The 20619-nt window shown below is 42.2% G+C and overlaps 1 protein-coding gene across 3 annotated transcripts in view; it reads left to right on the forward strand.

Moving 5' to 3' along the window:
* LOC136044318 (vascular endothelial growth factor receptor kdr-like) overlaps positions 1-19940 on the forward strand; it is a 115104-nt gene extending 95164 nt beyond the window's left edge. For 2 of the 3 annotated variants that reach the window (XM_065729569.1, XM_065729570.1), the window contains exons 22-30: positions 568-665; positions 1234-1356; positions 1462-1573; positions 5990-6089; positions 6660-6765; positions 8429-8553; positions 8789-8867; positions 11040-11134; positions 19229-19940. In XM_065729569.1, the coding sequence (XP_065585641.1) occupies positions 568-665; positions 1234-1356; positions 1462-1573; positions 5990-6089; positions 6660-6765; positions 8429-8553; positions 8789-8867; positions 11040-11134; positions 19229-19439 (1049 nt within the window). In that variant the 3' untranslated portion in view covers positions 19440-19940. The remainder of the gene's footprint in view (positions 1-567; positions 666-1233; positions 1357-1461; positions 1574-5989; positions 6090-6659; positions 6766-8428; positions 8554-8788; positions 8868-11039; positions 11135-19228) is intronic. The other variant, XM_065729571.1, reaches the window with a different exon arrangement.
* Positions 19941-20619: the final 679 nt, after the last annotated feature.

A 20619-nucleotide genomic window follows, 5' to 3' on the forward strand; every position in this document is an offset into this window, starting at 1 on the left:
AACCTACCTAATCCCACATCTTTCATTGTGAATATTTCTGTTGGTTATTTTTCTGTTGCTAGGTCAGTGCCACACACACTGTCGCACACTTTATAACCCTTACACTTCTTGAAGTGCTTCAGGGGCTGCAGATTCCAGGGGCTGCCTGTGCCCCACTCCAACTTTCTCACAAGAAGAAATTTGCAGTAGCGTATGTATATGAAAGCTGCTCCTGTTGTGTAGGAGTAACAGCAGCGTTTTACCAGATATGTTAGGGCCGATCTGTCCCCAGTCTCTTCACACACTATAAATAGTTCCCCACTCTTTTATCCCCAGATATTGTTTTCCCCATAGCTAAATGATGTGAATAATGTTGGATTAAACTCTTCTAGCTGTCTGATCTGCCTTTAGGTCAGTGGTTCCCAAGCTGGATCTGTGACTCTGATGAAGTCATAGCATTTTAGACAACTCATGAACCTAACAGTGCTTAAATGCAGGACTGGGATCATCAGTGAGGCAGCAACAGCAGTGCCCAAAAGCTCTGGGACTGCTGCTCCAGTGTTCTGCTCTGTCTGTGATCTCTCCTAGATGCTGAAGATCTGTACAAGCGACCCCTGACTTTAGAGGATCTGATATGTTACAGCTTCCAAGTGGCAAAAGGGATGGAATTCCTCGCCTCTAGAAAAGTGAGTTCATTAAAACGTCACGGGTATCTGACATGAAGAAACCCAAATAGCTTTTCAGCCTGTGTAATCTGTTATTTGATTCTGTAGTAAAGTGTTGGAGATCACCTTAGCTCTAGTGGTTAAGCAGCCAGTAGCACTGAAGGAGCTGCGAAGGAGCACGTTGTGTTCTGAGCTGGGAAGCACAAAGCTGCATGGGTAGCACGCACAGAAATGACAGGCACAGCAGTTGCCTATGTGAAATTACCCTGCTCTCACGCATGCTCATGGGACTGTATTTGCGAATGTAGCTCCTGATGCTTTTTGATCTCTCCCAGATTTGCCAAAGAATAATTAACTGGAAAATAGTACTCTCATCGTTACTGTAAACATTATTTCATTCAGAAAAAATCTGAAAATGAACTGCAACACTTAGTTTGTTCCCAAGTAATGTTCTCCCTCTCTTTAACCTGCTGACAACAAAAGCTCCTGTATCTGTCCATCTCCAAAGGAGGTGTCATGCCTTCAGCCCTCGCCTCAGCCTGCTGTCCAGGCAGACCCCCTGATGTTGCCTCTCTTCATTCCCTCGCAGTGCATCCATCGGGACCTGGCAGCAAGGAACATCCTTCTTTCTGAGAACAACGTGGTGAAGATCTGTGACTTCGGACTAGCCAGGGACATTTACAAAGACCCGGACTATGTGCGGAAAGGAGATGTACGTGGAAAAAAACTCAAATGCTAATCTCATTCCTTTATTCTCCTAGGACTTGAGCAGATCATTAACAGTTCTGGCAATGTGTTGTGTCTTTTGCATTCTTAGGCAAGACTTCCACTCAAATGGATGGCTCCAGAAGCAATTTTTGATAAGATTTACACAACACAAAGTGATGTATGGTCTTTTGGAGTTCTGCTATGGGAAATATTTTCTCTAGGTAAGAATGTTTTTCTTTTCCTAACTGATGGCTCTATGGTTACTATGAGAAACTTTTGACAAAAGATAATAATGTGGCGTCATGTTTTTGTTTCAGTTAGTACAACTGCACAGTGCATATCAGGTGCAAAATAACATCAACAAGAACTCCATCTGGCAAGGTACATGAAAGCAGTGAATGTGGGAGAGCAGGGGCAGGAACCAAACAAAATCTAAAACCCTGAACTTGACATTTGTAATAACTGTAACCAGCGGAGCACAGAGATAATGCAATTCTCAGTTACTCAGGGGTGAAATATTTCTTTGAGAGCAATGAAGAAGTTTCCCCTTAAGCTCTGTGCTTCAGGAAACCAGGCAGTCCAGAGGTTGCAGAGGATTGCATTGCTGCTGGCACAGAGGTCTGATGCTGCTCATGGCAGACCAGGAAACCCTGGGGAGTTTGCCCACATCACATTTTATCTCAGTCTATTATCTTCCCTGCAAAAACTAAGTAAGATTTTAAGTAAGAAAATGTAGTGGCAACAGCTGCCATCAGGTTGACGTGAGAAGCAGTGCTAGGCTCTGCTTAAGTCATTTTGGCAGCGAACAGGTAGAATGCATACATTTCTGGCCATATCATTTGCAAGCCACAGAATTTTTGAAGGGCTGGTAATGCTGTTCTTTATGTAGATTTAATCTTCTGGTGCTGTTAGAAATCTCAGCTTCACTGAGACCTGGTTACTGTCCAGCAGATAAAGCCCTGAAATGCAGACAAGCAGTCTTACAGAGAGTTGGATTTTGCTGCTCTCAAATTGTCTTTACAGAGTAGCAAGTCTTGTTTTCCTGAGGGAATTTGGGAATGTCAGCTCTGGCTTCTTAATCAGCATTTGCAGACAAAAGGAAACAAGCAGCATTGTCAACTTAAGCTTCTGAATTTGAGAGCAAACTCTGTAATCTCCTACTATTTTGGGTCCACGGATCAGTTGTAATTAATGATTGGGCTAAAGATGCCAAGTCCAGATCTGGATGCAAAGTCCAGAGGTGTTTCTAACCCAAACTTTGTTTAGCATTGTTTGCAAAGAACATAGCCTGATTTCATCAAAGTCTTTGATTTGGAGTTTTCTCTATTTTGTATCAGCATACAAAGAGAAAGTTCACACTCAAGTGGTTAAAGCTAGTGGCAGGTGTTGCTTTCCCCCAGCCCAGCTCTATTTACAGGTTTGTTACTTTGGTATAACACTTCCAGGGCTCTGTAACAGGATCATTCTGTGTGTGTTTTGAGACACCACAGAAAGATGAAACTCCAGAAGTGCTGGCAATGCCCTAGTTTTAACAGAGGGTTGCAGGAGATACATCAGCACCAGCACAGCAGGGCACGTACAGGGGGATGGTCCCCCCATTGTGCATCTCCAAGGAACCAAATGAGCTGCACAGTGATGAATGGCAAGGACAACTTAATGCTTTCCCAAAGGTTCTGATAGTGTTTAACAGATGTGAGCTTCGGCTCATTTGACCTTTAATATCAGAGACTAATAGAAGTTAAAATTGATTCATTTAAATTCATTTAACTACTTGGGAAAAAAAATAAAATAGAAGCACATATATCTGCTTTCTTTACATCTTAGATAGCCTTTTTCCTAATGAAAAGGTGCTTACTTGGGACAATAGGCAGTCCTCTTGTGAATTTAGGGAAATCTATCACCTTACTCCAAGGACTGCCATCCATAGAGCTGCTGCCCTCACTGTGACGTAGATCCAAACTGCTTTCCTCAATCAATGGCGTAGATTCAAGACTAAGTCATTTTCTCTTAAGAGGGCTTTCATTCAGATCATCCAAGCATGCCTGTGGTTTGGCACCACTCACATCTGCAGCTCACATGATACATATTTAATTAAGGATTTGTGTCACTGATTGAGCTCTCTTACATAAAAGTTCTACAGATATTTGAGAGCCAGGGGATGGAAAGATATTTCTGATTGCTACAGGGGATGCTTTAGCTCCCACTTACAACTGCTGCTTTTTACAGGGTCCCACAGACTTAGCATACTCAAAAAAACAGCTTCCAATTAGCAAAATGCAGAGTTGGTTTGGACATGGGTCCTGCCAGGGTCAGCAGCAGAGTGAAGCATGGTAGGCTTCCTCTTGACAAGCTGGCAGACTGGATTCGTTTTGGTGGCATACAGGGAAATCTGAACTGGAAAGACTGTTGTTTTTTTATTCTGGAGCTGGGTTTGCATTGAGCTTTGCATTATGTAAATGGAGTCAGCACACCTCACGTCAGGTAGCACCAGCAATTCCTAATAGATCCTGAAGGCATTTACAGAATGGCAATGTCCCTTGGAATTTAAATGTGCAGTGTTCAAAAGGCAATCAAATGTAATTATGTAAACAAGTTGTGCCTGGTAGTATAACATCAGCATCTTATCCTACTAAAATAAAACCAAGATCAAAGGAGTACTGCTATATCAGATGCATGCCACTTCTTTGAGCATTTTGAAATAGATTTTTCCTAAAGAAAATATAATGTTTAGACCTCATACCATATGCTTCAGCCTACATTTCTCCTAAGCTCTCTCAGCATCCCAAATCCAAGTTAGTAGGCAGTCTAGATGAAGTATAATGGTGAGTGGAGGTGGGAAAGGGAGATTTCCCTGCTTTTGAGATCTGATCTGCCTCCATCTAGCAGGAGGCCAGCAGTGGTCAGAATATAAACCAATGAAAGATCCTGCAATCATAATTCAAGGCAGTTCACCGCTGCCTTCCCTGTACTTGCTCTCACCAAATATATTGCAGTTGATTACATCAGTGATGTAACCATGAATAGGCAACTCAGATTGACAGAACAAATAGAGTTCTCCGTCCTTCCTCATTCGGTTCCACTGCCTCATCTTCAAGGTCTCAATCCCAATCAACCAATACAGATACAAAGACAAGCTGTTGAGAGGTCAGGAGATGTACAAGTGGCAGCTCAGTGCTTCCAGACCTGATACCTATCCTTGCCATTTTCTTAGTTTAACTGTGGGTGAATAATGCTATATTGTCTATATATATACATATATATATAGTGTCCTATCTGTCTGCTTAATCAGAGAGATTTTGAGAGCTGATGGAAGCATCTTCAGAGATCTTTGGCCAATGAGTGGTGCCACATAAGCTGAATGTTATATTAGCAAGTTATTATGATCATAATGAAAGAACAAGGACAAAATTAGGAAGGAAAATCAAGATGCAAAGCAGAAATGATACTCCTGACAATTCCTAATATACATAACTCCAAGCAACACTCTTGATACTGCGATCTGATACTTGCACAACTAGGGATGTACAATGGCTGAAAGCCTCTGAACTCTGAATGCCACAGTGCCTATTTGCTGTGTTGAGCTGCCCTCTCATGGCATTGCCAGGACTTCTGTTGCACAGTGCATAGTTTTGCAGATTGAGTGGTCAGATTAACAGAATAGAATAATTCTAGGAACAATCACATTTTGGTGGCCTCTTCTCTGCTTTCCTCCAAAAGATTTCTGCTGTGCTTGTGGTACCTCCAAGAGCAAAGCACTCAGTGATGTTTCCAAACTGGGGGGGGGGCGAGAAATTCAAGAAATAAATATGCAGGAATGTTGTAGACAGTAAATCATAAACAGATTCCTTGAGGGCTGGATACAGATCCAGATTCCATTCAATCCCTTTCATTAAGACTTGATTAAATTTCCTCCCAAATTCACCATCCAGCTGTAGGATGCCAAAATGTGAAACACAAGGGCAGGACTACATGTAAGGCTTTTGCTGAGAAGGAAGGGAAGGAATGTTACAAATCTTTCAGGTTTATCTCCAATAGGTTAAGTAATTTTTCAAACTTCAGCTCAGACATCTCTTGAATTTTACCTATGAGGTCCAGATTACTCAGATGCCGGGGTACTTCCACAAATTATGTTTTCTCTCCTATTAATGGTTCATTGTAAAGTACAAACATCATATAAGAATGATCACAAGTGTTGATAAGCCCTTTTTCTCTAATTTGTTAGAGAGAACAGTGCATTCAATTAATACATACATTTATTCCTCTGAAGATAACTAATTATGCAGGAAAGTGAAATCAGTCTCCATGGAAAGCAGTACATAACTAACTGCGTGAACTGGAACTCCACTACCAAGTGCTCATCTGAAATCTCAAACTAAGAACATTTATTTATTTTCTGCCATGTTTTACCTTGGAGTGGTCCTTCCTATATTACAAATTTCAGAGGGGACAGTGTGACTAAAACCTCTAAAAAGAGTGAGTCTCTAATGTGCTGCCAACAAAAACATTTAGACAGTGGTTACAAGCCCTTCTTTGCTCCAGCCTCTTTTACTACATGACTTCCGACAATCTCAATTTCTCAGCAGATGTCACCAACTTGTGTTTCATTCACTGAGTGCCCCCCTTACTTCCCTCATCAGGTGCCTCCCCTTACCCTGGAGTGCAGATAGATGAGGACTTCTGCCGACGGCTCAAGGAGGGAACTCGGATGAGATCACCAGAATATTCCACTCCAGAAGTGTAAGAGCTCCTGGTTTTCTATTGAGAGGTGCTGCATGTCATTTAAGTATCACAAAGGGGATTATAATACATCTTGAGGAGGAAGGAGACCTCGTCAGATGAGGGCTATATATTTTGTATTCCGTTTTCAGTAAACATTGTAGTTGTGCATATGTTGGATCTCCTGATAACACAGATGAATGCTAGTGAAAACTAAGTCAGCTCAACCCTGCCAACAAGAAGATGAACAGATCTCCCCAAGTCTGTTGTAGTTCATAAATGTCAGTTCAGGAAATTCTTGTGAGCTGCCACCCATAGCTGTGACTTATTTCAGCAACATCAGTGGGGCCTATCAGTCAAACCATCTAAAGCTAGGTGAGAATGAAAAGCCTACAGGCTCTTTTGAAACAAGAGAGAGAGAAAAAAATGTGCCACGTATAACTAGAGTAGAATTTCAACACCTGGAGATTTGAACACATCTTAATCTGAAACTACCTGAATGAGGGCCAAAGCAAGCAGTAGCAGAAGAAAACAGCTTGGATGCAAAGATAGCATCATTCTATTTTCTCAATACCTGCGGTTTTTATCTAGCTACCAGACAATGCTGGACTGCTGGCATGGAGTGCCTACTGAGAGGCCCACCTTCACTGAGCTCGTAGAGCGCTTAGGAGACCTTCTTCAGGCCAACGTACAGCAGGTACAGAACACAAACATTTCTTCAGTGAACATGGACCCATACCAATGTGTGTGTGTGTGGATATGCATGTGCCTGTACACAAGTAATGACTGTGCTGAGCAGCAGTATTAGACTTGACTTCATAACAAAGGTCACAAGGAAAATGGCTGCTGAAATGAGTAAAGAAAATGTTTACTATTCAAAGGCTGTTATATTTCCAAACCAGAAGTTGATCCACATCTAATAAGAGAAACTTACAGTGCATTAATTTAAATGTTGGCTCATTTGCCCCTTAGAGGAACAGTGGTGCTTTACCTCACAAACAATTTTAATTAGATTTTGAAGTAGTAAACTGCTAGTTGGGCTGAACCATCTCTCTCATTTTCTGAGCTTATGTTCATCAGCACTCTTAGGAGCTTTAAAAGGATGCAGTGTGAATCTCAGAAAGTCAATTACATAATTATTAATTTCATAATAGTTAACCACTTTCCTTCTTCAGTAAAAACAACCTGATCTGTTATGTAACTATCAATTTACAACCCTCCTCCAGCCCTTTCCTATTTGTAAATAAATTTAGTGAAGCCAAGTCAGAGAGGGCTCAATTTGCATTATCAAGATCTTGTGAGTTTTGTGCTGAAACTGAGGTAAATCAAGGAGATAAAGCATCATGATAAGGGAATAGGATTTTAAAATGGTGCAAAAGTAAAGGAAATTTTGGACAAATAGTTTTAGGATTTGATAATTTCTGATGATTTCTGCAGTGGTATAAATGACAGTGCAGAGCTTACTGAGATGTGAACTGAATTCCATTAAACTTGTGGTACCATTTTCTTGTAAGGATGAGAAATAAAACTGTTTAAGGCTTTTCTAAGGACTGGCTCTTCTTAAGCTGCAACTCCTTCTTAAGCTGATAATAAGCAAAAAGTCTCTACGTAGGCAATATTACTTAACCAATTTTGAACTGTTAAAATAGTATCAGCCACGAGGACTTTGTGACTTCCTGCTGCTTCCTCCCTCCTCTAAAATTCATGGCTTAACTTGGGATTTTGGTGTTCCTAACACTGGCCCCTTGAAATTCCCAACACAGTGACAATACAGAGTATTGCTTTGAGGAAGGGTAAATCAGTGAAATTCCATTCCCCTTCACTAGGGCAGAACAGCCAAGCATCTGGAATGCAGCAGTGATGACAAGGAAATTGCTGCAAACCCACCAAGGGCACTGATGTGAAAGGCAGCAGAGCCAGCTTCTGGCTGCATGTCCACTGACCCCTCTGTGCACCTGGCTCTGCTGTGCCACGTGTGAGGGATGCCCACAAGTCCTGGAAGTGCTGTGGGAATCAGTGGGGCAATAGCTCAGACAGGTGCCTGGGAGAGAAAACAGCCCAACTGCAGAAGACCACTGGGAAGTTAGAGACAGTTTTCAGCCTTTTTATGTTGCAGATTATGCAGAGTGAACAATTCTCCTCATACAAAGCCTTCCACACAGTAAATGTTATATAAAGCTACACATTCTAACTTCTATGTGTTATGATATTAATGATTGCTTTACAGAAATACACAACTAAAATAAAATATAGTCCTCTCCTAGTGTAAAGCCCTGTATAATGTGGTAACTTAATTTCTGAGATGCAGTATAAAATGTTATTTACCAGCTTAGTGTTCTCTTATGCTAATTATTTTGTAGGATGGTAAAGACTATATCCCACTGAACATCACCTTGTGTCCTGATGGAGAGCCTAACTCCAAAACTTGCCCCGTGGAGGAAAATCTGAACAACTGCGTTAATCGCTGGAGTGCAGTGGAAACTGGGTAAGAAAAACACATGTATGGGTATGGTGTGACAGAGAAGGAGATGTGATATAGCTGGGTTGTTCTCACAGTGTGGCTAAGTGAGTTGAACAAAAATATTTGTCAGGGTGTTGTTTGTTAGTTACAAGAGACAATGAAGGAAGACGGAGATGGGAATGGAGCTGTGTCAGGGCTACTAGCTGAGCTACCAGCATCTGCCTGGGCTTCATGCTGGCCCCTCAACTTTGTCTTTCAGCAGCAGCAGCAAGAGGCGCCCTCTGAGTGTGAAGACCTTTGATGAGGTTTCAGTGGGAAAGGAGAAGGTGATGCATGAGGTAAGGACTATGTCCTTCTCCACTAGAAACACTGACCACTTGGCACGAACACCAAACAGTTATCAGAGTGTTTGAAATCTCTTTGGTCAGAAAAAGCAGTATCAAATCAAGGAGAATATTTGGCCCAAGCATCTCACACACTGGTCTGCGCAACAGCGAAGAGAAACCTGCATTTAGTTTGACAGATCATTTAAAGAGAAGCTCATGTGTGAGTAGACTGGCTTTGGTCAGGCTGAGGAGCTTTATGTTACAGTTGGACAGGAGCATATCTCAATATCTGTCTGCTTTTTTTCCCCACAAGAAAATGGCAGCTTACTGAAATTGAGCTGTTGAAGGAAATGTCCCAAGGAGATTCCAGCTGGCCGAACCAGGCAACAGCTGGTGGGGGAGGGGGTCAGTTCAGGAGGAACTAGACCAAGATTCAAATACTGTCTTTCCTTGATTCAAAGGGCTTTCGCTTGCAATTTCCCCACTCTAGGTGGGCATTTTATGGGTAGCTTAGTGGCTCTGCAGGTGGGAGAGTGTTGAAAGATTTCATTTTCCCTCCAGTGGAAAACAAAGGCTTGTTCTGTTGCAGCATAATGGCCTGGCTTGTTGGCTTCCTCTGAAATTAAGGTTCCGGGGTGGAGTTTTTTCCTATTTTTTACTTCCTTATTTAAACAAAGAAAATGAAACAAAATTAATACATTTACTCAGGTAATAATTGGCTGCAGCACACTCCACTTGTCTCAATGACAAATCATGTGCCAATAAAGAGGGACCTTTGTAATGCATATTTGAAGCAGGTAGCAAGTGGAAGAAATTGGACAGAATGGCAGAAGGCACTCACCTTCTAGGTGCAGGAAACCCCAGCTAATGCTCCCTTGTTAGCACAGAATTGATGCTGATTATTCCCTAGCATTTCACCAAGTGTAATTTCTGTGCCTTTATCAGTGCATCTTAAGGAATCAGGGCTTAGAATTTCCTCTGGTTCCTGCGTCTTTCCTTTTGCCAGATAAAGATTTGTCCCTCAGAATCATGTGAAGACACTCAGTAGATAGATATGGTATCAGTAAGAGATTTTTGATGGCAGCACAAGCATTACTTTCCTAAATGCTCCTTCTTCAAGGCCTATTAAAGCAAGTCCTTACATGGAGGGAGAAAAGTTTCCAAAAAAAAAAAAAAAAAGAGGGTAATACATTAACAGATTGGAAGTGAATGTGAGATAATATCAATGAGAATCTTTTAAGGAAAATTCTGGTATGATCTACTCTTGGACTAAGTAAGTGCACTTGGATTACTATAATTATCCTAAATACCAAGGCATTAATGCTCATTAGGTCATTATTTCAAAAAGTTGTCCTGGAACTCTAAAACTCTACCACACCTTCCTGCCATTCTGTTGATTTTATGTAGTATCTGTTAAGATTTTTGTAACTATTTCTCTGTAAGAAAAATTGAAAAGCAACACTGAGATAAATTATTTCTAGAGCGCATTATTTTAAGGGGAAATAATAAAGATAAAAGAGAGAGAAATCCAGGCTAAATAGCTGCATAATCAGGACCAGCTGGCTGAAAACTGATAATACTGGCTCTGATAAGAGAAAAATTCAGAAGAATGGGCTTAATTTCCTATACCAACTGGACATATCTCTGTGTTACACATGTCACCAGATAGCACGCGATTGAGAGTTCTGTTGCAAACATGTGCCTTGCAGGTTGATGGCTGGTGTCCAGCTCTCCCTGACAATGCCCATGATCTTACAAATATGCGGAGTAGCTGGTAGCTCCTACATTAATTCCAGCACCCACATACACCAACATACAGCACTGCAATATCACATCTACAGGTGGCCACCTTCCTGTTAGTACCTCCACAGTAACTGCGTGGACAGGGAGCTGCAACCTCTGAAGGCCACAATGAAGGAGAAGTTGCATCCTCCTGCCCTTGTTCTGTCTGCTCTGTAGTTGGAGACAATTCTGTAAGGTGCCGTTCTGGCCCAAAAGCTGTATCATCGCAAAATAAGACAGCTAGAATTTGCTATTTTTACTAGCTCCTTGGCTTTCCTTCTCCACTGACTTCAGTGCTGGTTTAGTTTGACTTGTCCACACTCTCCCTGGGGAATTCAGTTTCTAATTTCAGTGTGCTCCATGTTGACACTCTGTTGACATTCTCCTCCTTTTGCTATCCAGGAGTCAGACAGTGGGATGGTGTTGACTTCAGATGAGATAAAAATTCCAAAGAGGCTGGAAATCCGCTCCTGGCCTTATGGGATCATGGCACTCGCGTGAGTACTTTTGAAGCATTTCTTTTGAAGTCAGTGCTCTGTCCAGAAAAATGCTTCCAAAATTTACAATTTTGTTTGATTCCAAAAGGAAAACTTTCACGTTGTCTAAACTAGAAGGAGAAGTAACTGTGCATTTCAATACTGTAACAGAAAGGCCATGGTTAACATATTTTAAGATCAAGAAAACTACGATATAAACTGCTTCCAGAAGTAAATTGAACATAAAAGACACCTCTAGGTCTCTGAAGGGGATGCAGCATTGTTGTATTTATACTACAGGAAGGTTAATTAATGTGAAAAACGTTGATTCTTGTGATGAAATTGAAAACTCATTTCATCAGCTTTGAACACAATGTCTCACCGACCAATTGAACTCCTTTTGCCAAAGTAAGCCAAGTTGCTTTGCGATTCTGAGCCACACTGAAAAAGCAGAAGAGCACTCTCTAGCGAAGCTGGTTTCCCCTGTTCATGCTCTGATCTGCTCGTGACAAATGATTAGAGCAAAACAGCTTAAAACATACACCTTTACTTTGGCTTTTTCTTGGCTACCTCTGTAGCGTTCTCATTTACTGGTAGAACAAAGTTTGGAAAATGAGAACGATTAATCCAGAGAATAACATTTATTATTATACAAGTATCAAAGCTCTATCTAATTTTCGGTACGCAGAAGGAGTGGTACCTTTGCAATCGGTGGAATGTGGGAAAAAATGAAGAATGAATGTTTATTGAAGGATAGTTTAAGCACCACAGTTTTGTAAGGTGCATTTACCAGTGCTGTGAATTCTTCATCTGCTGTTTCACAGCTGTCATGACAGTCCTTCAAAGATGACTTTAACCCTACCACCTACATAATCCTATGAATGGCATTTTTGTTGTTTAGTTTACAAATAGAAGCTGTACCAGTATTTGCTGTATTTTATCCATTCATGGTACAGTCCATCAGAGAAGAACAAAAGCAGATGATTTCTTAGCTAGCAGTTCTTTCTATTTCTTTAACAGGCAGAGGCAGGAAGCAAACCTAGCAGTGAAACTGGTCTCCATTTTTACCTTTGCCAAAATGAATAATAGCAATAATAACCCGTGTACTGATTCAGATATCAACACGCCGAATTTCAGAGTCAAGTAGCTCAAAATATTGTTAAAAAACAATTCTAGAGCAAAGGACTCTGTACTACTCAGTTAATTAAGCTAATTACATTTTAATTGAACTGCCTAGAGTTTTCTCTGAAATCCGTTGATGAGGTTTCTCTTGATTTCCTCTGCATTAAACTCAATGATTTTTCCCACCAGAGCAATTCCTTGTTTTGCACTGAGTCACAGTTTGTCACATTAAAGAGAGACAATAGATGTAAAAAAGGCTATCACAATTCCTGTATTGTATGGGGGAGATGACGTGGAAGTGCACAGTGAGAATATAGAAGTATTTCAGAGGAGATGTAGCTCTGAAGAAGCTTGCCTTGTCTTTTCAGACCTTAAAACTACATATTTGTATATGAGTGCTTGATGGCAAGAGACAAGCAGAAAGAGGAAAAGAGAAAATGTTGCCTAGCAAAGGGTAGAGAGCAGCATTAGCAGGGAGCATTCAGATGCTGCAGGACATGAGTGACCCCTTAGGAGCCTGCTGCTCAGCAGCACTGTGTCTGCAGCACTCCCACACACCTGGCACAGGACTACCAGAGGTCAGGATTAGGGTTTGTGTATCTGTCCTATGCACGTGCTAAGGGGATTTCTGCACAGCTCAGTGTATTGCTATGGAAACCAAATGGCAGCAGCTCTAAAAAAAAGCTGCTCAAATGTCAGGAACTGTATTGCCACAGTTCTTTACCAGCTCTGATTCACCTCTCTGCTGCATGATGTCATGCTGACACAAATCTATCACGTACGCACACAACACACACAGCCTCTCTGGTAAAATCTGACCAGGAGATTTCAGTCACCTCTGACTGCACTTCCCCTACTGCATTTCCACCCTTGGATATGAAATTAACAGGGAAGATCAAGGTCCTGTCTCCCCCTTCAAAGCTTTCTGCTGAGAACTCAGCACCCAGCCAGATGCAGAAGCACAGAAATCCCCTAGCAGTCTGTTCTTTCAAGGTTTCCAGGAAAACCCTCCGAGCTGCTGACAGGCGAATGGGAAGATGATCTTCATTGGCCAGACCTTTCACTGAGTGTTTGAGGTCTAACTATTTTGCCAGCTTTTTTTTTTTAACCTTGCAGACTGCCATTGGCACAAAGAACAGTTTTTTTGCATACTTGCAGAGTATCTCAATGTCCTCTCATTTGAGGCACGACGCTCCTTGCCCCCCTGCACTGCTAACGTGGAAAAAGAAGCCTCAAAAACATGTGGAACAGTCTCCAAATGTCTCAGAAAGGTCAGAAAGGGATTCTGGTTTAACAAGGCAGATAAGGGATTCTGGTTTAACAAGGCAGATAAAGTCACCCTTGTTAATTGTGTATGTCTCCCTCTCAAAAACATTTATCCTGGATCCTTTTCAAACAGTCTTTCTTTTGTAAAACAAAACTGTTCAAAGGCTTAGCATGTTTTCTAAACCAGGGTGGCTGCATTTATTATTTTGCCAAAACCTTGCTGTTTATTTATCTTTCTTCTGTATTTCTATTTATCTTATCATTTCTCTGACAAGTTTAAAATTGGCAACACTACACACCATTGAGTGAATCTTCAAGGTGAATCTGATGCTCTGGGCCTGGGACTACTGTTGTGCTGCACTGACCATGCCTGAGCCTCAAGTACAAAGCAGTGCAAAGCTGCAGCAAGGGACAGAAGGACTGACCAGGACAACAGCACTGCAATTGGCATCCAAGGAAGTGCATCCAGCCCAGAGGGATTTAATGATGTCTCTGGTGTCAGGCTTCATCTCACAGTGTTAACAGGGTACTGCCTAGCACTGCTTTCCAGTTCTCCCAGAGACTCTATAATCAAGTTATTGTTTAAAATTACAACAGGCTTGATATCTGCTCAGCTGTCCTCCCTCACCCTTCTTTCTCTCCCAGCACCAACCGTCCCAAAACACCATGTCTGGCACTGGCCAGGCTCCACAAGGCTCACACACCCAGTGTTCTGATGCTGCACCCGGGGCCCATTGCTGAAGGCACTGCCTTTGTCAAAGCCCGTGTGGACCTAAGAGAGGTCACCAAGATCACAGTAAAATGTTGCTGTGCAGGTACATCAGAAATTTATGTCTAGATACAAGGCAGCCAACAGCAGTGCAGCCCAGCTGACCATTTCTGACATAACAGAAAAATGAGGCATGGAAATACTTTTCAGCAGAACTTAATTACAGCAGATTTTTCTTCCGCGATGAGCACACTGAGACAGCAGATGTGCTTCATATTGTGTCATGTAGCACCTTGCACAACGACCCAATGTGGGTTCTCCAAATGCAAGAAGCTTTGAGTCAGAACCTTCTGGGAGAGTTATGTAAACCTCTGTTTTCATAGTATCACACTATATGCTTGTAGTGGCAAGGACTTCAGCTTGGTTCTGACTGCAGTGCTTTTTATCTCAGCACTTTCTGAGTGCTGGAGCTGAAGTCAGAAGCTTCCATTCTGGGTGGTTTGAATTTCAGAGAGTTGACCAGCCTTTTGAGGGGACATACACTCAGTGAGTGGGTGATTTTGGCCTGTTAGAACTTTATTCTAGCTGTGCTTTGTGGTTAGAAATGCTTCAAAACAATGAATTCTTGATCTTAATCCCTTGAGCTTTCCTTGCCAGCAGCTCCTGATTGCAGTGATACAGCCAGAGGGGACCCAGCAGTAAATTCCTACCGCACAGTGCTGTCAATGATGTCTCAAAGCAAACAGCAAACAGACATAGCTATTAGAGAAAGAAATAACCCTTTCATTTCTTTCCATGCAGAAAAAATAAAGCAAATTAATCTCTGGTACCCTGTGCCTCATTAGACACCTATGAAAGATGTTATAGGGCTATGAAGCTCCTACATCTCATTATGAGATGCAGCCAGGAGACAAACTGCTCTGCTTGGCAGTGCCCAGCCCAACCTCTCAGCAGTCCCAAAACACAGCTTCCAAACATGCCCAGGATTTCCAAGTAGATGCAAGAGTCTATTAGCTTCTCCTACTGAGGGCAAGATACTTGGGCACTTGCAAAGCAGTAACAGTATAAACACATTCACAGAGCTGGCAGGCTTCCAGTTAAGTGGAACTGGGTCCATGAGTCCACATTAGCACCAAGTCCATCCTAGATTTGGTTTTAAATCTGACAAACACAGCACTAGCTCCAGGCTCACTATAGAAATACATCCCAAAGTGTTGCAGGATTCGTTGTTTACTATGAATGTCGTTTTTAGCTCATTTGCTGCTACCAATTTGCATTCTTCTCACCTTTCACTACTGGTTCCTCCAAGACTTTCATAGTGTTTGTCCTTCCCTCGTAAACTTCCCTAATTTGCAGGTGTCTTTCTGAAAGAGATGAGACAGGTGCTGCATCCTGCACTCTCAGCACTGCTAATGAAATAAGGCTGAAGCCTGCTCTCTACATCTGCAGTGTGTTTCCCCAGCCAGTGCTGTATGAGTGTGCCCATTATGAAAGAGAGTCCTTTTGGTTACAAAATCAGTTTAAGGACAGGAAATGACAGCGTTCAGGTTGGATTTTCATCTTTCCCCTTGCCCTGCCAGAAACAGTACCTGTTCAGGGAAGGACAGAAGATTTCTTTGGTTGGTCTTTATGTAAAACGTGATCAGCCTGGATCAGTGGGCAGATTTGTTTCATTGACTGTCACACATCATCCTCACTGTGCTTCACTGAGTGTCATGGTGTTGGCACACCTCATCTTCACACTGTGCTGTGGGGAAAATGCAGACAGCCACATGGAGCTGAATGGCACAGCCACAGCACTGAGCAGGTTTACCCAAACTGAATGTTTCCTTTGTCACTTCCCGTGGCTGCAGTTTTCAGGAGTTATACAAAATCAGCCTAAGGAGATACCTGTGGGGTGCCATAATACCAACACAGCAGAAGCTCTGAGTCAAACAATGGCTAGCTTCTCATGAAATCATCTCATTGCGTATCCACTATTAACTTTTGTAGCTACATAATTGTGTGATTAATCTAATGACTTCTGTCAGAAAATATTTATCTGTGGACTCAGGGAGAATTCTTCTACCTTATCCAGGACTGTAGGGCTGGCTCAGGGCACACAGGGGTTTGTGCTCCCTGAGGTAGAGCACTGAGCGCTGCCAGGGGCAAAGCACTGCTGTGCTGGCTGATGTGGTGTGGCAGTTCACATGCAGAAAATGAGATTTCAAGGACAGACAGAAAAGGGAACCTGAAGTCTGGTTTGCCAATATACGGTCCAAACATGTGTGCATTTCACTGTTTCTGAGCACAAACAGAGCAGACTGAAGTGACAGTAAGTATAGAACAGAAAAGGGAAAAATGCAAAGACCCTTGGATAGCTTCAATTGAGGAAATGCATTTAGAGTGAAAGAATAGTTTTAAAAGTTAATTGCATTTTGCTTTGCAATAAGATGGCTACTGACAAAATCTGCTTCCAACCTAGCCCATCAGCTTTGTGCACTCCTTGAGAAATCCCTTGGCTGCATGGGCAGACACAGGAACACTCGCTGGGAGGCTGTGTGGGTCTGAAAGTTTCCCATTGTGTAGCCAAACCAACCCCTAACAATATTTCTGTTCTCCAGCACCCTGAGCTATGTAGGCTGGGGCCAAGTTACACAGGTACTTCCAAGCTTTGCCCTGTATCCAACAGAAGCTTTGATACCTGGCAAATGAGAAGCCAGAACTATCAGACACAAATCAATGTGCTGAGCAACAAGAATAAAATACATACATAGGCAGTGAGGGAAATTGTGCTTCTGTTTCTGAACCCACAGAAGAATTTATCTACAGAGAAGTGTGTGTGTGCAGAAAGGGACATCAGAAGCATACAGAAGTTTCCATTCATGGTTTTGTTTTGTTTTATTTTTCTGAAAAGAGAGGAAAAAATTAGATTATGAAATCAGAGCATGGCATGTTTCTGTTGAAGATCTCAGAGTTGCTATTTATTTTAGAATTTCTGCTTTGCCAATCAGGTTTGGTTTCAGGGCCCTGTGCGAGTCTAAGAACACAGTAACATTGGCTTTAATCTATCTATAAACTCTGCCTCTGCACTTAAGAAGTTATAGAAACCAGATTTATTCTATGTGCAGGAGGTGGTGAGCTGGCTCTTACCAGTCTGATGTCTGGGTTCATTTCCTCAAGACCCAGCTAGGGACACAAACACGCAGTGTGAAGCCAGCATGGCACACTAAGACCAGGCCAGCCACAAGGCAGCCAGTTTCTCATTGCAGTTGTCTGAGACTGCAGCATTTTGCTCTGCCTGAGTCTGGCTGCAGGCCTAGAATGGCTTGCCTCATGCATTGGGATGCACACAGCATCACCTGCTGCACAGTTCTCTAAGAGGAGAGCTACAGGGATGGATATTTTATAGATGGACACTAGAGGCTCTTAAATGTGATTGTGGACAGATTCATAAAATAATATTCTGCTCCAGCAGTGCACTGCACTCATGACCTTTCCAGAATTAGCAACATTGAGCACTGAGCAATTAGAGCATTGGCTCTAATTCTGTCACCCAGACTGAGAACATCTGCAGCTGATAGGAAAATCAAAGCATTTGCTAAGTTCCAGGTTCAGAGGCAAGGTAATACGAGTCCTAGAGGCATCACCTGGCAGGTCTGAGCACAGCTGCATGCTGCAATTCTGTCCTGCCCAGCTGCTTCTAGGACAGCAGCACTTCTCTCTGTTGCACCTGTACAGTACAACAGCACACACAGTTGGCAGCTTGATCTTCTGCTTCCACCACTCACTGTATCTGTCCCTTGTCTTCTTTGCTATTGCTTTATGTTTGCTGGAGTGGGAAATGGCTTCACTTTCTTTGAAATGCACCCAACATTCCCAATCTCTGAACATCTGTTGTGGACTGCAGCACTGAAGCAGTACAGATAAAATCAGTGTAACGAGTAACACAGTCATGTGTTGACTGTTGACTATTTTGGTTTGATTTAGTGTGATTATGAAGCAGCATTATGCTCCTTTAAAACAAATCTGAAATACACACACAAAGTGCTTGAGCACTGCCTCGTTCTGAGTCTTCCCAGGCACATTCACAAATCAATCTGTGCAATGTCATAACCAGTTTGTGAGTGACTTACCTTACATGCATGTTAACGTTGTGTAAGCAAAGTGAAGAGGTTCAAAATCTCAGGTTGGGATCCTTACCAGAACCATTCCTAAATTATCCAACTCTGTTCCAATAAATTCCTCACATGGAGAAAACCAGGTTTAACAAAACAATTTTTAAGGCAGCCTACAACACAAGTACCTTTTTTCCCACAATGCTTGCTGTTCCTCAAGGTCACCTCGTGGTACAAATTCTCCCTTGGGTTTTTCCACTTCTGACACTGAGGTTGCTCTGTGTGATGCAAGCTGCTTCTCTCCCAGCACATGGATCACCTGTAATAAGAGGCGATAGTAGAAAATGAGACTTTTGATAGAATCAGTTACAGGCTGGCAGCTGTCACACTGAGCATCACTGGCACTTGCTAACATGCAGCTCAGGAATTTTACAGGGCTAGAGAATATCAGAGAGATTTTGCCCTGTGGTGCTTTCAGAATCATTTAAAATTGGAGTGTGACATGATTATTCACTAATTCATCCTTTATTAGAGTTAAAGAAAAGTCATAGTCACAGTCTTCAGCTCTGCTTTCAGAAAAGTTAAATATCATGAGAAGAATATTATTGTATGTATAGGAAAGGTACATTTATAACTAAGACATCTAGAGTGCACTGAAAAGTATAAAGCTAACCAGACAGGGCACTGAGACTCCTAGCTTCCTGAATTTGCTTATAATACAACTAGTTCTTCAAAGAATAAACTGAATTATCAGTTTCCTTACTAACCAGTTAGCAAAATGTCACTGTTTTACAGGGTGCTGCAATGTTAAATTGAAATGCCTGATGTATGTATATGTTTATAAATAATTTTGACCATGAATTACACAGATAAAAACCTATGGAAACAGGATCCATATATCCTACTGTCTGTTCTCAACAGGCGGCGAGCTGTTAGCAAGAGCAAAGAGTCCATCCTGTCTGACCATGAACGTGAAGCTGTCAAATACCAGCCCGCAGTGCAGGTTGAAGAAGACACCATGGACTTCCCACTGGAAGACTCTGTGCTCCTTCCTATGGATCCAAGCCTGGAGTGCCACAGCCCACCTCCAGATTACAACTCTGTTGTGCACTGCTCTGAACCCCCAGTGTAACCAGCCCAGCCTGCTGCAGGTGCCTCACTTTGGCCACGATGGATTCCTTAAAGAGGTGGAGAGCCAACAAAGGGGAAGCCTGGCAGCACACTGGTTCTTATGTTTCATCTGGCACATCTCTGACATGAACAGAAAATCTTTAAGAGCATCCCTTTGCTATCTTTAAAGGCCTGTTGCAACATATGCAGTAAATTAGAACACTGTCTATAAGAATTGTTAATAGGAGCTGTAATCTGAACTGCTCCCATCCTTCCTTGCTTAGTGGGGACTGTTTATTAATCATATTTCACTCCATAAGTCACCAAGAGTCACCTCATGATAGCTGTGACAAGATTCATCCTGCTGGTGCTGCATCCATCCTGCAGTTGCTGCTTAGTGTGAGGCTGAAAGGGATCAGCTGACAATGACAGCCATAAACTCTTGTTTTGCATTTGAAGAAAATCCAGGAATTAAAACATTTCTCTTAACTTGGGAACTCACCTTCAGTAAATGTTTTTGGAATATGTTTATTACAACTTGTGATTTAACAGTTTCCACTGCCAAGAAGATCCACCCCCCACGACGCAGCACAGAGAAGGAAGCCGCCAGCATCCACGTATTCATACAACGTGGTTAAATCTGATGCCCTGTTTTCCCTCCTTGTTCAAGCAGCAAATTCTTTAACATTATGCAATAGGGAGCCATGATGGAGATGCATCTGTAATGATTGCAAGGCATCAGCACTGTATTAAGTAAGAACCTTAAACTTAAGCAGGTGGTATTTCCCAGCACACGTGAACATCTGTGTGCATGTGCATAAAATACTCATCCACAATATGAGAGTTACACAGAAATGCACATATAAGCTTGAGGCATCAGAAGTGTAACAGCATTTTTCTTGTTTCCTTTCTGGACACAGATTATTTAAAATGGGGGAAAAAAGCTCTTCCTTTGAATTCTATGGCAGAAGTCCAACAGTTTGATCTTGGGAATACCAGCCCATTCTAAGCTGTGAGCATATGTAAAACACACTTGTCTCCAGCTGCCTTGCCAAGGTAAATACTGCTGAAATGCCATGCCTCCTATATCTAAACCCTCCATGAGTGCTGAAAAGATTTTTGGAATCCACTCATACCAATCTGAGCGGATCACAAATTCTCACGTGAGAAATCAAAGTGTGTTATCCCTACCCACGAGCAGT

This window comes from Cyrtonyx montezumae, unplaced genomic scaffold, assembly GCF_038088225.1.
Source record: "Cyrtonyx montezumae isolate F1298 unplaced genomic scaffold, pur_monq_1.0 scaffold_11, whole genome shotgun sequence".
Lineage (NCBI taxonomy): Eukaryota > Metazoa > Chordata > Aves > Galliformes > Odontophoridae > Cyrtonyx > Cyrtonyx montezumae.